The sequence below is a fragment of the Zalophus californianus genome, chromosome 4 (genome assembly GCF_009762305.2).
Source record: "Zalophus californianus isolate mZalCal1 chromosome 4, mZalCal1.pri.v2, whole genome shotgun sequence".
In the NCBI taxonomy this organism is placed as follows: Eukaryota; Metazoa; Chordata; class Mammalia; order Carnivora; family Otariidae; genus Zalophus; species Zalophus californianus.
Genome location: NC_045598.1, coordinates 82,183,227 through 82,200,177, shown reverse-complemented (window position 1 = coordinate 82,200,177; position 16,951 = coordinate 82,183,227). Strand labels below are relative to the sequence as shown.

The window sequence follows — 16,951 nt, the reverse complement described above, 5'->3', positions numbered from 1 at the left end:
CTTGTGCTTGCTCTTTCTCTCTCTCTCTGAGAAAAAAAAAATGTAAAAATCTTAAAAAAAAAAAAAGAATTTGCCATGGACAATGTCACAGAAGTTACTGCTTGCGGTCTCTTCTAGGACTTTTATGGTTTCAAGTCTCATGTTTAGGTCTTTAACCATTTTGAATTTATTTTTGTGTATGGTGTGAGAAAGTGGTCCAGTTTCACTCTTTTGCATGTTGCTGTCCTGTTTTCCCAACATTTGTTGAAAAGACTCTTTTTTTCCATTGGATATTCTTTCCTGCTTTGTCAAAGATTTATTGACTATGTAATTGTGGGTTCATTTCTGGGCTTTCTATACTGTTATATTGATCTATGTATCTATTTTTGTGCCAATACCATACTGTTTTGATTATTATAGCTTTGTAATATAACTTGAAGTCTGGAAATGTGATGCCTCTGTCTTTGCTTTCCTTTTTCAAGATTACTTTGGCTCTTCAGGGTCTTCTGTGGTTCCATACAAATTTTAGGATTGTTTGTTTTAGGTCTATGAAAAATGCTAGTGGTATTTTGATAAGGATTGCATGAAATGTGCAGATTGCTTTGGGTAGTACAGACATTTTAACAATATTTATTCTTATCTGTGAGCATGGAATATTTTTCCATTTCTTTGTGTCGTCTTCAATTTCTTTCATCAATGTTTTATAGTTTTCAGAGTACAGGTCTTTCACCTCTTTGGTTGGGTTTATCCCGAGGTATCTTATGGATTTTGGTGCAATTGTAAATGGGATTGATTCCTTGATTTCTCTTTGTGCTGCTTTGTTAATGATGTATAGAAATGCAACAGATTTGTGTACACTCATTTTGTATCCTGCAACTTTACTGAATTCATGTATCAGTTCTAACAGTTTTTTGTTGGAGTCTTTTGGGTTTTTGATATACAGTATCATGTGATCTGCAAATAATGAAGTTTTACTTCTTCCTTACTGATTTGGATGCCTTTTATTTCCTTCTCTTGTCTTTTACTGTGGTGGCTAGGACTTCCAGAACTATGTTGAATAAAAGTGGTGAGAGTGGACATCCTTGTCTTGTTCCTGACCCCTAGGGGAAAAGCTCTCAGCTGAGAGGATGATGTTAGCTCTGCATATATGGCCTTTATTATGTTAAGATATGTTCCCTCTAACCTACTTTGCTGAGGGTTTTTATCATGAATGGATGTTGCATTTTTTCTGTTCTCTTGAAATGATCATAGGGTTCTTATCCTTTCTCTTCTTGATGTGATATATCACATTAATTGATTTGCAAATACTGAAACACCCTTGCATCCTGGGATCAAATCCCACTTGATTGTGGTGAATGCTCTAATCTTTATTATTTCCTTCCTTCTGCTGGTTTGAGGTTTTGTTTCTTGTTCTTTTTCTAGCTTCTTTAGGTGCAAGGTTAGGTTTTTTATTTGAGATTTTTCTTGCTTCTTGAGGTAGGCCTGTATTGCTATAAACTTTCCTCTTAGAAAAGCTTTTGCTTCATCCCAGAGGTTTCGAAACATTGTGTTTTCATTTTCATTTGTTTCCATGTGTATTTTTAATTTCTTCTTTTATTTCCTGGTTGACCCATTCTTTGTTTAGTGGCATGTTATTTAACTTCCATGTTATTTGTGGTCTTTCCAGATTTTTTTCTTGTGGTTGACTTCAAGTTTCATAGCATTGTGGTTAGAGAAGATGCATGGGATGACTTCAGTTTTCTTGAATTTGTTGAGACTTCTTCTGTGGCCTAATATGTGATCTAATCTGAAGAATGTTCCATTTGCACTTGAAAAGAATGTGTATTCTGGGGGTGCCTGGGTGGCTCAGTCATTAAGCGTCTGCCTTCAGCTCAGGTCATGATCCCAGGGTCCTGGGATCGAGCCCCGCATCGGGCTCCCTGCTTGGTGGGAAGCCTGTTTCTCCCTCTCCCACTCCTCCTGCTTGTGTTCCCTCTCTCGCTGTGTCTCTCTCTGTCAAATAAATAAAATCTTTAAAAAAAAAAAATGACCAGAAGATTGTTTAAAAAAAAAAAAAAAAGAATGTGTATTCTGCTGGATTAGGATGGAATGTTCTGAATATATCTGGTAAATCCATCTGTTCCAGTGTGTCATTGGAAGCCATTGTTTCCTTGATGATTTTCTACTTAGATGATCTGTATATTAATGTAAGTGGGGTGTTCTTGTTGGATTTCCCCCTTACTATTATATAGTGTCCTTCTTTGTCTCATTACAGTCTTTGTTTTAAGGTTATTTTGTTTGAAATACGTATTCCTAGTCTGAGTTTCTTTAACATCCATTTGCATGATAGATGTTTCTGCATTCCCTCACTTTCAATCTGCTGGTGTTTTTACGTCTAAAATGAGTCTCTTGTAGACAGCATATAGATGGGCCTTATTTTTTTTCCATTCTTTCACCTAATGTCTTTTGATTGGAGCATTTAGTCCATTTAATGCTAGTAAATGGTAGTAAATTTTAACATAGGACAAAGCTGTGAGTACTGAACTAAATATGAAAGATTAGCACTTATTCAGTTCCCAAATGAAATTAGCTATAGCTCTCCCTGGTTGTGTTAAAGGTATGTTTTAAATATTGATTTGTGAAAAGTATATGAAATCTTACTTTGTGAAAGTGTAATAGACCTCAAATACATTTCTATTAATGATTCAGTAAAATAGCTTATTAATTTTGAATTAGAATTTCATTCTTTTTCAGCTTGCTAAAAAGAAATGAAAGCTAACAACGTGTTGATTCAAAAATAATATGAGAGATAATCTGTGCTATTTGGATAGCAAAGGAAAGAGCAAGAATATATATCTGTAATTTGTTAAACCCTAAATTTTGCTGGAAATAAGAAATGATTATATTACTAATTTAATTTAAACTCATTAATTAGTATGTACACCCTTTTTATATAAAAACACTAGAAATTAAAAGATGAAATCAAATATGATGACTGCATTTAAAGGTCTTATGGTCTAAGGGAAGAACCTGATAAGTAAACCAGTAAAATGTGATGATAGATAAAAAGGACAAAGTGCTGTGAGGATATTTGTGAGGGCCATTTAGCTTAGACTACATTATTAGGTCATGTAGTACTTGTTGATAATAATAATTTTTTTGAGATTTATTTATTTATTTATTTGAGAGAAAGGGCAAGAGAGAGTAGGGGGGAGGGGCAGAGGGAGAGGGACATTGAGCAGACTCCACGCTGAGCATGGAGCCTAATGTGGAGCTTGGTCTTACCACCCTGAGATCACAACCTGAGCCAAAACCAAGAGTCAGACGCTTAAACTACAGTGCCACCCAGGCGCCCCATCTCTAATTTTTAAGTGAGATAATTTGGATATTCCTTAAATATTTTGAATGGCTTTACTTCATTCTGAGTAGTTGGTGATGTATAGGGTAGGAATGCAAGAAAAACATCAAATCCTATCTCCCTGATCCCTTACTCCCAAGGAAAACTCCCTTTGCCTGAGTTACCTGTTAAATGCAAATTATTTCGTGAGGTAATCTCTTAAATATTACATAATTAACCCTTAATATGTGTATTTATTCATAGGCCACTTCTATTGACAGTCAAGTTTTGATGAGAAGAAAATAGTGAGAAAATTTTGATCCATCTTTCCCACTTTTAGTTCTATTTCTCCTTATAGATTTTGGGTGAAATTGTTATTAGGTACCTGTAACTTTAAAATTGGAAAATCTTGCTGGGAGATTGACATTTTTGTTATTATTTAACCTTAGTAATGCATTTTGCCTTAAAGTCTAATTTGTCTGATACTAGTGGTATACCTATACCAGCCTTCTTTTGGTTAGTATTTGCATAGAATAACTTTTTTCATCCTTTATAACTTTTTGTGTCCTTATGCTTAAGGTTTATATATAATCTTAATCTCTTAATTGTAATTTTAATCCATTTACATGTAATGTAATTATTCACATGTGTGTATTTATATTGACTATCTTACTACTTGTTTTCTCCTCTTCTACTCTCTCCCTCCACCCAACTATTGCATTAATTTTCTCTCATTTATTTCTTTTGTATTAATAAAGTATTTTTATTTTTATTTTTTTTTTTTAAAGATTTTTTATTTATTTACTTGAGAGAGAGAGAATGAGAGACAGAGAGCACGAGAGGGAAGAGTGTCAGAGGGAGAAGCAGACTCCCCGCCAAGCAGGGAGCCCGATGCGGGACTCGACCCCGGGACTCCGGGATCATGACCTGAGCCGAAGGCAGTCGCTTAACCAACTGAGCCACCCAGGCGCCCTTAATAAAGTATTTTTAAAATTCAACTTTTCCCTCAATAACTTAGCTATTAAATTTTTTACTATTCTTTTAGTAGTTACTGTAGACATATAATATGCATCCTAAATTGATTACAGCCTAATAAATATTAGTATTTTTACTACTTCCTAGACAATGTTATGATCCAGTGCACTTTCAGTCAATTTAACCTCTGATATTTTTTATTGTATATTTCAGTTTTCATTTATAATAAACTCCATGTGACATTATTACTTTTTATAGTCAGTGTCCTTTTCATTTACCCATGTATTTATAATTCTCAGTGCCCTGTATGCCTTCCTGTATTTCTGTGTTATGCTTTCTTCCTAAAGAACTTCCTTTAATACTCTTTAGTATTTCTTTTATTGTTGCCAACAAATATTCCCTGCAAATGTCTTTATTTGCCTTCACATTTGAAGGATATTTTCCTTCTGAATTGAATTCCAGGTAGAAGATATTTTCTTTCACTGCTCAAAAAAATACCATTTCATTGTCTGCTTTCTTCCATCAGTTCTTTTGAGAGGAAAGCTTTCAGCCCTTTTTTGTTGCTGGTTGACAGTACTGTGTCTTTGTTTTATGGTTGTTTTCAATGTTTTCTTTTTCTTTGGTTCATAGCAATTTTATTGTGATCTGCATGAGTTTCTTTATATCTATCTTTTTAAAGGTTTTAGAACTTCTTGCCTTCATGGCTTTTATTAGTTTGGAGAAGTTCTTGGTCTGTTTCTCTTGAAATATTGCTATTGTCTCATTTTCTCTCCTCTCCTTTATGATCCCAATTATGTATATATTAGCTCTCTATATGTTGTCTTTTTTTGTCTCATGTTTATTTGTTGTTATTGTTTTTGTTGTTTTCTTCCTGTATTTTCCTTCCCGTTTGCTTTTCATGCTTTGGTCTAGATAGTTGTTACTGACCCATCTTTAGTTTGCTTGCCCTTTTTTGCTCACCTATCCCATCTGTTGTTAAATACATGTGCTTAGTTTTTTTTTTTCTATCTTTATTTTTTCTTTTCTTTCTTCATTTATTTTTATTCTCATATTTCTTTTATTTTTTTTACAAATTCCAGTTTCCTGGTAAAGTTCACATTCTTAATACGTTGTTTTTGAATATATTAATCCTTGTTATTTTATTTTATTTTTTATTTTATTTTTTAAAGATTTTTTATTTATTTATTTTTGAGAGAGAATGAGAGAGAGAGAAAGCACATGGGGGGGAGAGGGTCAGAGGGAGAAGTAGACTTCCTGCTGAGCAGGGAGCCTGATGCAGGACTCGATCCAGGGACTCCAGGATCATGACCTGAGCCGAGGGCAGTCGCTCAACCAACTGAGCCATCCAGGTGCTCAATCCTTGTTATTTTAAAGTCTATGTTTGGTAACTACACTGACTGGATTTTGTATGCATCTCTCTCTATTTTTTTTTTTTATTTCTTGGCAGTTTTTAGTCCTTAGTTGTTGTCAAGGCTAGGTTTTTTTTACCAAAACCCAGGCCTTGTATATGAAAATTTGTAAATGCTATCGTTGACGTATTATCCTATCGTTTAGTAAATAAATACAGTGTGGAATAATCACTAATCACCTTCATTCACAAGGGCTGAGCTGATTCAGGCTGTTTGTCTACCTCTAGTTTGTCCCACTTGTAGAGTATAGCTCTCCAAGGGTTTCAGCCGATTGTTTGCTAGGGTTCTTCCTTCTCTAGCTATTACTACACTTGTTTTTGTTTCCTCTGGACCATTAGAGTACAGAAAGTTCTCCTCTTCTTTACAGAGATTTTCTGTTTAGATTCCTAGCCTTTTACCTTATGTAGTTCAAAAAGTAAGCTCACTTTCTTTTTTTACGTCTGGACTTGGGAGGCCCTGCTTTGGTGGTAGATCAAAAGATTATTTGAAAATGGGTGGTCTCCGACCTTGTCTGAGATTTAAGTGGTACTGTGCCCAGGTGGCGCTGTGTGCAAACCAGATTAGTGAAAGGCAGAGTTCTGGTACTGAAAACCTTTGACTGCCGTTCTGTGAAAATGCTTAGTTTTCCAAAATATTGGTCCCCTGCGGGAGCAGTGGCTCTCAGTGGTGTAACGGAACTGTTACCTGGAGATGTTGTGATGGCAAAGGAAAATTCCAAAACACGTGAGAGAATACTTGGTTGGAACCTGACAATCTTAGCCAGCATCCTGGAGGTTGAAGAAGAATAATGGAGCTATAAATGTCACTGACGAACAACCTTGCAAATAAGGGATTGCTGTCTGCCCATGGAAAGAGTTTGCAGTAACCTTCCTAAGGGCTAATGCTACAAGATTTGCTTGTATGAAAAACAAGGAAAAGCTCTTTACTGACATGGGAAGAAAACCTACAAATCAAGACAATATACTGGTTTTTTATTTTTGTTAGCAGATTATGAAGCAGCATCAAATCTAATGTATCCATAAGAATTAAGCCATTTGCTTTTACTTTTTGTCACACTGCCCTAGTTACAACCTGTTAAATAGATTACTTTGTAGATCTAGCTCTATTTTACAGGAATGCATAGAAAACTATGTTTTTTTATGGAGAAGTCTTTGTTTTCAGTTAACCAGACTTGTAATCAGATTATTCTGAATGCTTCACATTTGGTCACCTGTTTGAATTTAAAATGTGTGATTGTAATTAAAGCTGAGTGAAAATTTAAAAAAAAAAAAGTAAGCTCACTTTTCTGCACTTTCTTCTGGTTCTAATTTCTGGTCTCTTACATTCCCCAAACCCTGTGTCTCTGTAGTCCTAAGAGATTGCCAAAATCTCTTGCTGTCTCTTCTGAGCTGTGGTCCTCTACAAGATTCACAGGCTTCCTCCTTCTGCTATGAAATGGTTGATTACCGCAGGGTAAAAGTAACTCTTGAACTGTAATCTCACTTCTCTGCTGCTATCTTTTCTCTTGAGATCTTGGCCCCTCCAGTCTGGCTTATTACTTCAGGTAGCTCTCCAGTGCTTCCAAAATATTTTTAAAAGTTATCCTTCAAAAGCTAATCTATCATAATCAGAAGCAGATACCAACAAATTATTTACCAAATGTTTTCTATGTGCCAGGTTAGTGCTAACTGCTGGTTGTACAGTGGTAACATGATTTTTAAAATACCTAAAACATATAGTCAGTAAGTTATATGTGTGTATGTGTGTTTATAAATGATATATTTTCTGACTCAAGGAACAAATGTTCTACTGACTAACATGGAAACATGACACATAAACATTGGTAGGTGGTTACGTTGGAGGCATATAACATATACTGTAGGATGTCAGAGAGGGAGCACTTAACTTGGCCTAGAGGTGGGTGTAAGTAAAGAGAGCCAAAATGCTTCATATAGGAGTTGTGACCCTGGAAAGGAATTCCAGAGATTGCAAAAGAGTTAAGTACAGAATGTCATCTACATGACCCAATACAACTTCTAATTATAACATATTAATACTGAAAATGTACTCCATATTTCTATTTAAAACACTAATACATTTGAAAGATCAAAATATGTTTGAGGATATAAAAGTTAGTTTACAATTTTTAACCATGACAATTGATTTCTCCATAGGTGTTCAAAGCAATGAATATCACACAAATTCGGAATCTTTCTCTGCCTCCTCCAGAAAAAATGCCTGAAGCCTATTCTGCAAAGATTGCCCTTTTTGGTGCTGGGCCTGCAAGTATAAGTTGTGCTTCCTTTTTGGCTCGATTAGGCTACTCTGACATCACTATCTTTGAAAAACAAGAATATGTTGGTGGTTTAAGGTAATGCCTACATTTTTTTTCATGTTTATAGTATCAGAAATGATGGGGTAGGGACGCCTGGGTGGCTCAGTCATTAAGCGGCTGGCTGCCTTCGGCTCAGGTCATGATCCCAGGGTCCTGAGATGGAGTCCCACATCAGGTTCCTGCTCGGTGGGAAGCCTGCTTCTCCCTCTCCTGCTCCCCCTGCTTGTGTTCCCTCTCTCGCTGTGTCTCTCTCTGTCAAATAAATAAAATTAAAAAAAAAATGACGGGGTAAAACAATTACGAATATTGTAGGTTCATAATCATATAGGAACTTCAGGCTCTCAGATCGTATTTTAAATGTTCTTTTTCCAAATGCTCAATTTTGATTTCATTATTCACTTTAAATTTATAGTTGGCATAAGCAATATTTATTTAAAAATTTCTCTGTCTAGTTCTGTGAATTTAAGATAAATCTCAGCAAAATATTTTGTGGATGGAGGAACCAGCCATATAAAAACTCATTTCATCCCTGTGAATCTGTCTTTTAATGGAGCTATATCTGAAAATTACAGAAATTAGAGATGGGAAAAACCTAGTTCTATAAAATATTGGACAATTCATTTTGTTGTGTACATAGACATGTTTTCCTGCTTACATATTTTGAATTTAAAATCTCTTTAAGTTTTGCATTTGATTAAAATTATGTCAGAGTCTACTAAAATTGTCCCATTTTAATGTACATTTATGTAGTTTTCTTTACTAATATTTGATGTTAATCAGCATCATTATTATAAATCAAGAGTCAGTCATAGTCTTTTATTCCCATGAAGATTCATTCATTGAAATGAGAAATACTTGCTTTGTATCAGTGACTTTCAGATATTCAAACCACACTTAGCAATTGGATGGAGGGGAGTGCCTGGGTGGCTCAGTTGGTTAATCATCTGACTTGATTTTGGCTCAGATTATGATCTCAGGGTCCTGAGGTCAAGCCCCACCTTGGGCTCTAAGCTCAGCAGGGACTCTGCATGAGATTCTCCCTCTCTCTCTCCCTCTGCCTCTCCTTCCTGTACTCTCTAAAATAAATAAATAAATATTAAAAAAAAAGAAATTGGTTGGAGAAGTTTGCTTTATTTAAAGTAAATAGAACTCTATAGTGAACATATATTACATTTGTGATTAGAATGAAATAAAGTTTATTATATTGCTTAAAACATTTGATGTAAAAATGAGAAAGGATTTGGGTGGGAAGTTAATAATATTACTTACTTTATTGTTGTTTTTCATAAATATGTCATCTTGTATCAGAAAATCATGAATTATAAAATACTGTCATTTGGCATATCTGTTGTACTTAGCATTTAGGTGTAATGGCTATAGAACTATTCTCAAAGTGAGTTTATCATATTTAAACATCATAGGCAATACATTTAATCAAATTGTGACTAAAATTTGTGCTTATGTTTTTTATATTTTATGAAACCTATACATTTGTGTCTATAATTATAAAATTTCAATATTGGTCAAATGACTATATGCTAAACCCAAGATAAGCTTGCATTAATATAAAACTGATTAAATCATCAAGCCAAGGTATCATATAATAGGAAAACCTGTTCAAGAGAATCTGAAGCATAAAGTGAAGAAAAAATAACCTGATTGTCAAGAAATAATTATTTTTTCTGTATTGACATTTCACCACTATAAGTTTTAAGGGATTACACATATTTTATAAAGTTTTTTTATTTATTCCTGGAATGTAAATACCTAATATATTATTTTGTGGGAATGATTTAGACTATCTTTTTAATAGTGTTTTACCACAGCTTTATTAATTACGAAAAACATAATCTATTAACAACATATGTATAAGCATTGTACATTTTTTTCAATTATACACATCAGTGAATATGTGAGCTAATTTAAAAAATATGAACTTAATTGGTGTATACCCTAGTAGTCTAGGAAAAATCTTTTTGCCCCTTAATTGCATTTTCACAAGAAGCCTAAAATGGAACAAGCCCTGTTTGTGAATTATTCTGTGTGGACAATTTTGGCAGATTATTATGTTTGCTAGCATCTCCATCTCTTTGTAACTCAAATGCAGAATAGGCATTTCTAAATCATAGAAACTAACACTAAACTTGTGTATTTTTATGTATTTGCTGAGCATTTTCTAGTGGGACAGACTCTCCTGCATTAATGACCAAACATTTTTTTAAATTCTTTTTTGATTTATTTTCTTTCCTTTGCCTTTGAACATTCCCAGTATCTAGGGACAGTATGAAATGTTGAATCAGCCTCTTGTGGACCGTCCCGTGGAAGAGGCATTATGTGCCACTATTAACAGGATTATAAAAACTGACACTGGAATTTAGCCAGCATTACAACCACAACCTTTTCCTGTTAATTTATTTTCTCACTTACAGATGCCTCTCATTCTCTTGTATCTTCAAAGTGGCTAAAAAAGATTAAATTAGCTTTGTATTTGAAATCAATTGCTTAAAGAGGTGATGTCAAGTTTTATCTTTCCTTCTTCTTTGCATCCAAACAGATTCTTTTATCCCTGGTGAATTAGTATCACAACCACTTTTTTTAAAAAATCACTAGGGTTGGTGAAAGATAGCAAGGACTTAATCCCTATTGTGTTGAACACGATTGATTTTTTTGACATGGCAACAATATTAAAATAATCAGTAGTTTTGCTTTCCTCCCACTGTGGCTTCTTTTCTCAGGACATGAGTTTAAAAAGGTTAAAGGGATTGGTATTACAGTAACAAAGAGAAATAAAGATGGTATTAACAGACTCTAAGTGTGCATGCATTCATATGTGTGTATATATATATATACTTTTTAAAAATTAATATATATGAACTATGACATTTTTGTTACGTAGGATAATCAGAGCAATGGTTTCCTTTGCTTCAGTTATTTCAAACATTTACACTATGTCTGTTGCATTTCATATTGATTCACAATAAAAAAGAGGGGTTTAGGTGAATTAGTTATACCAATAGGAAATATTTTGAGAAAATATGTGATGTAACACAAATTTAAAGTGTGGTACCTATACCATAATACAGAGAAGCAAAGCACTATTAAAGTGTAAGAACTGTGAGTTGAAAAGAATGGGAGTTGTTACAGGTAAATTCCATTTACTTGAAAGAAACATGAACAGGGAAGAAAGTTTTTGTTTTGTTTTGTTTGAAGTTGTTATTGTTTTTAGATTTTCTGACACTCCACTGACAGTACTAAAGGATTTACAGTTGCCACAAGAAAAAATTTCTTTCAACACTTTAGATTGTTAGAAGAGCACAGACAGATAGAGGAATAAAAGTTTGTTTTCATAAGCACAAAAAACTTGGGAAGTAATCCTTCCAGTCAAATTCTGTCTTTCATTCTTTTATATCCCCTTTCTCACCAGATAGTCTTGCGGTGATCTCATTTACTCTCATTGTTTCTGTTACCAGTTACATGCAAATTATTTAAAAATCTGTATTTGTCCTAACCTCTCTCTCTGTCCTGGCCATACATTCACATCCTGGACATTTCCTCTTATAAACTTCACTATACCAATATTGCTCCTCTTTCTAAGTTTCCTCTCTCAGTGGATGGCATCACCAAGACATATGGGAATTATTTGCACTATTCTTCAGTATCCTGGCAATTTATATTTTGTGAATACTTTTTTTTTAAGATTTTTATTTATTTATTTGACAGAGACAGAGAGAGACACAGCGAGAGAGGGAACACAAGCAAGGGGGAGTGGGAGAGGGAGAAGCAGGCTTCCTGCTGAGCGGGGAGCCCAATGCGGGACTCGATGCCAGGACCCTGGGATCATGACCTGAGCTGAAGGCAGAGGCTTAATGACTGAGCCACCCAGGCACCCCTATATTTTGTGAATACTCTTTTTTTTTAATTTATTTATTCATGAGAGACAGAGAGAGAGAGAGAGAGAGGCAGAGGCAGAGAGAGAAGCAGGCTCCCCACCTAGCAGGGAGCCCGATGCGGGACTCGATCCCAGGACCCTGGGATCATGACCTGAGCTGAAGGCAGATGCTTAACCATCTGAGCCACCCAGGCGCCCTTTGTGAATACTTTTTAAGATGCCCTTTTACCCCTTTCATCTTTATGCCCCAAACATGTCACCACTATAGTGTGGCCTCCAAATGGTTCTCTTTGCTTGCTGATTTGTATTTTTCAAATTCATTTTTCTTATATTTTTCTAAATCTGATTATATCACTTTTCAACTTGAAATCTCAGTAGCCCCCCGTAATCTAGGAGACAGTGGATCTGATTTGGCACAAAAGCCATGACCTGATATCACCTACCTTTTCCCTCCTTCCCTTCCTCCCTTCCTTCCTTCCATTCTCCCTTCAGTATTTATTGATCTCCTATGTTCTGGTCATTATCTCAGGCACTAGAGCTCAAAAGTAGACAAAGCAAGGTGCTTGTTCTCGTGGGGCTTACACTCTAGTGATAGGAGGCAGACAATAACAAACAGTAAACCAAATACAGAATATGTCAGGTGATGATAAATTCATTAGTTGTTTTTTTTCTTTTAAATGGCAGTTTAGTGATGTGTACCTAGCACATCTGAATGCCTGAAATAGATTTTTTTAAACATGCTTATTGTCTAGTCCATGTAATAAAGTTATTTTCAAAAAGAATTATGTAATAATCAGTAATAAAAATTATTTTGATTCATTCCTATAAAACAAGACATTGACGATTGAAATAATTTCAATATTAAAGATATAGTTCACCGTGTCACCATTTTAATTTTAATTTGAAACACAAAAACTCCTCATAGCTGCCCAGAATTACAGAGTTGAAGTAATTCATACTGTGTCATGTCTATCTTTTATCAATTCCAAATCAACCATTTAAACATTAGAACATGTAATAGTAAGGGGCGGAGACACATGCCGCTTATGAGCAGTTGGAACAAGGAATGCTTATAGCTGAAGCAGCCTGTGCCAGTGGCCAATGTTTAACTGGAATTTCCCACATTAACTTCCCTTTGGAACTCAATGTTTATTGAAGAATGGGTAGTAAAAATGGGACAATTTAAAGCTTATACACATACTACTAGAACTCTAAGCAACCATAGTGATTCTTTAGAATTTAGATCTACCAAAGATTTTTTGGGAGGGCAGGGAGACAGAATACCAGTGACATTGTTGAGAGCAGCTCATGGTGAAAATACAAAACAGGTTTATTTTAATCAGTCTTATAACTTTTAAATAGTCTAACTCAATACACCCCCTTATGGCCTGCACCTGGGTTTGGAATTATGCTGGTAAGGGAATAAAGATGATGGAATTTGGGGCTTGAGCAACTCATAAAATGGAATTGTCTGAGGGCCTGTGTTAAGATGGAGGACCCAAAGTTTAGTTTGGGGCATGATAAATCTGAGATGCCTATTAGACATCCAAGTGAACCTAAAGGTCTGGAATTTAGGTCTGAGGATAAAAATGTGAGATTTATTGCATGTAGATGGCATTTAAAGCTCTGAGACAAGGAGGAATTCATCTAGTGCTCAGGGAATCTGACTGCATGGCTATGGTGTTCCTGCTAAAGCCTCCTGCCACCATTCTGCTTCATTTGCCATTCCCTGAACACAGTATGCACTTCTGTCCCCCTCCCCTTTCTCTTTCTCCTCCTTGTCATTTTCTTTGTCCTCTGATGCCTTCCCTCTTCACTTCACTGAAAGTTGATCACTTGTCACATTTCACCTATCTGATTATCTCATCCCATAATAAGCCGCCCCTTCTTTGAAACACTCTGGTTCACATTGATATTTTACATTTGTCGAACAGTACTGCGTCTGTGTGTCTGTCTCCCTTCTGTCTGCTGACCTCATCCACTGGTGAATAAAATATGTCCCAATTACAACTGTCCACATTCACCTCTCTGTGGTGCCCAGAGCATTATGATGACTTTGAGATAGTGTGGCTAGAGCCCACAAGTCAGCTTAAGAGATTTTGATCTCTGACCTAGGCCCAAATTTACTCTTAAATATAATCTTATATCCTAACTAGATGGAAAGCTCCTTTAGTATAGGGCATTGATTTTATACTGTTAAATACATTGTATTTTCTGTAGCACTGAGCGTGGTATCTTGCTAATTGTTTTATGTATGAAAATAAATTGAATGGTTAAGTTCTTTAGTCACCAAAGAATGAAGAATCTGCATGTGCACTTTGTTTTTTTTTTTTTTAAAGATTTTATTTATTTGAGAGGGAGAATGAGCGAGCACATGAGAGGGGGGAGGGGCAGAGGGAGAAGCAGAGCCCGATGTGGGACTCGATCCTGGGACTCCAGGATCATGACCTGAGCTGAAGGCAGTCGCTTAACCAACTGAGCCACCCAGGCGCCCTGCATGTGCACTTTGGAAGACTTGGCACTGAATGATCCGTGAGCTTCATCTTCAACAATTACTTATTTTACAAATTTATTTACATAATCCCTGGATATATCTCTTTCATTGTGTGTACTACATTCTATTGTAATTATCTGTTTATGTAACTTTCTCCACCAAAAGGAGAGTATATTGAAAGTGGGAATTTGGTAAAATTCACCATCAAGTCACTGCAGCTAATGCTGTGTCTGGCACTTTGTAAATGCTTATTGAATAAGTAGATAACTGAATAAATGAATTACTCTATGTTCATGAAAATATATAGCCTTTTTATTGCTACAAAACATTGAAGAGGTATTTGCCCTTAACTTTGGTACTCTATAAACTGTTAAACTGTTGAAATGATTATATTTTAGGACTCATTTTTTTTTTAGGTGCAGACAGCAAGTGCTGATATTAAATAGGATTACTTTTTAATGACTGTATCCTTTTGGGACACCTATTGCTTTAATAGAAGAAGATTGGTTTACTATAAAAAGTGTTCTATAGATCACATGAACTAATCCCATAAAATCCTAAACAGCATGGTAATACAAAGTTCAGATTTGAATTTGAACCAAGCTAGTGGTTTATTTGTGGAATATATATGTATGTGTGTCTATGTATATATATATATATATTAAACACTAAAAATAGTTTCAGCTAATTTTTGTGTTTTTAAGACTTTTTCATAGGAATTCATAGGATTGTTAGTAGATAATTCAACTAAATACTTTAATAAACTTAAAAGTGTTGGAATTATTTTGACCAATTGTCTATTTATTATTTGTTTTCCATTGTTTATATTTATTTACATATCATTTGCTACTGTTTCTACTGTTGTTCACATAATATTGTGTCATGCATGTAAAATTGGGATGTTCTCACACTCATGTGATACGAAAATACTCTTAGAAAAGGTGCTTATTCCTTTAATACTGATCAGTATAGACTTGTTGCATTTTTTAAAGATTAGTGATTTTTTTCCACAAATGCTTCTTTTTCTTTTCTTTTTTTTTCCCCCCAGTATTTCTGAAATCCCTCAGTTCCGGCTACCATATGATGCAGTGAATTTTGAGATTGAACTTATGAAGGACCTTGGTGTAAAGGTAAATGAAAAACATAACACATGTGTATTGCTCAAAGAGAAAGGAGTAAGCTCTACACTGAAGATTAACAGCAAAATGTCACACATTTTAGGAAAGAACAATTAAAAGCTACACCAGGCAGAAGCAGAAAGATGCTTCTCCTTGCTTAGGGCATTTGTCTGTCTACTGTCTGAATGCCACTAGCCTGGAAAAGGGCAATCAATAGTTCTCATCTGGCACGCCTGCATGTGATTAATTGTCTGTAAGAAACAAATTCCTAAATTGCTTTAGGGGTCCACTGCAGCTAATAGAAGGATTTGGTTTCTTTAATCACATTTTTTTCATGCAAGTTGTATGCACTCTGAAACATTTGTATTTCATAATTTGAACCATAATTTCTTACAGAGATTTATTTTATTTATTGTATGTATAATGTCAGTAGTGTTAATGTGATAATCCTTTCTTAACATAAGCAGCAAATCAGTGTGGTAGAAAGCAACAGCTTTGTGTTTTTCATTATTTTGTGAAATAAATGTTCTTTTAAAGATGGTCAAAAGTTAACATTTATACTCTGACAACTTGTAGATATTCCTATTCCTTTCTATTAATTAAGAGTATTATACTCTGGGTTTTCACTTGAACATATTGCTATTTTTGTTTCAAAAATGTTAATTATATATAGTAGATATATACAGTATATTAATAAAGTAGTGTGATTTACATAATACATTCTGTAAGTGCATGCAAAAGATATTTTGAAAAGTGATTAACAAACTCGTGGCTCTTGCATTTAGAAATAAAAACTAAAATAATCAAAAGGGGAAACACTCAAAACAATTATTTTGTGCTTTTACACTTTTAATTACATTTTGTTTGGCAGTGGTTGGGATGAAGCATTTGCGCATAATCACTAAACAAAAAACGTTATAGCAAGTAAGTACACAGAACAAATGTGCACAACTTTATGAAAGCTTGGCATTCAAAAATCGTGTTCAAAATAGATCATTTAAGGATGATTATTTGATTTTTTTAAATATATTCTGAAAAGTTCTTTAAATGTCTTTCATTCTGAATACAAGCTCCTACCTAAATCTCATTAAATAAGGAAAATATTTATTAGGACTTCAAACTAATATATCAAGTGTAAACTAATATATTGGGTGTTAGTACCAATTGAAGATGAATCAGTAATGTATTAGGTGTTAGTACCAATTGAAGATGAATCAGAAATTAATTTAAAGCACTTCTCAATTTATCTTATAAGTAATTGCAAAATCATATTCAATTTTTGCAGTACCAGATATATTGCATAAATTAGGGCTTACCCATTACTCTCATTAGGAAGCCCATCAAGGACATAGTATTAGTGAATGTACTGAGTGCCAGAAAAATATACATTTTAGCTTTAGTCATGCATCTTTCTAATTTTAAGTCAGATAACTTTGACAAAGTCAATTAATATCCCT

The 16,951-nt window shown here is 34.5% G+C and overlaps 1 protein-coding gene across 3 annotated transcripts in view; it reads left to right on the top strand.

Annotated features, from left to right (window-relative positions):
• Positions 1–16,951, top strand: part of DPYD (dihydropyrimidine dehydrogenase) — a 795,521-nt gene that overhangs the window by 223,959 nt on the left and 554,611 nt on the right. For all 3 annotated transcript variants that reach the window (XM_027618372.2, XM_027618382.1, XM_027618392.1), the window contains exons 6-7: positions 7,833–8,029; positions 15,425–15,506. In XM_027618372.2, coding sequence (XP_027474173.1) covers positions 7,833–8,029; positions 15,425–15,506 — 279 coding nt within the window. The remainder of the gene's footprint in view (positions 1–7,832; positions 8,030–15,424; positions 15,507–16,951) is intronic.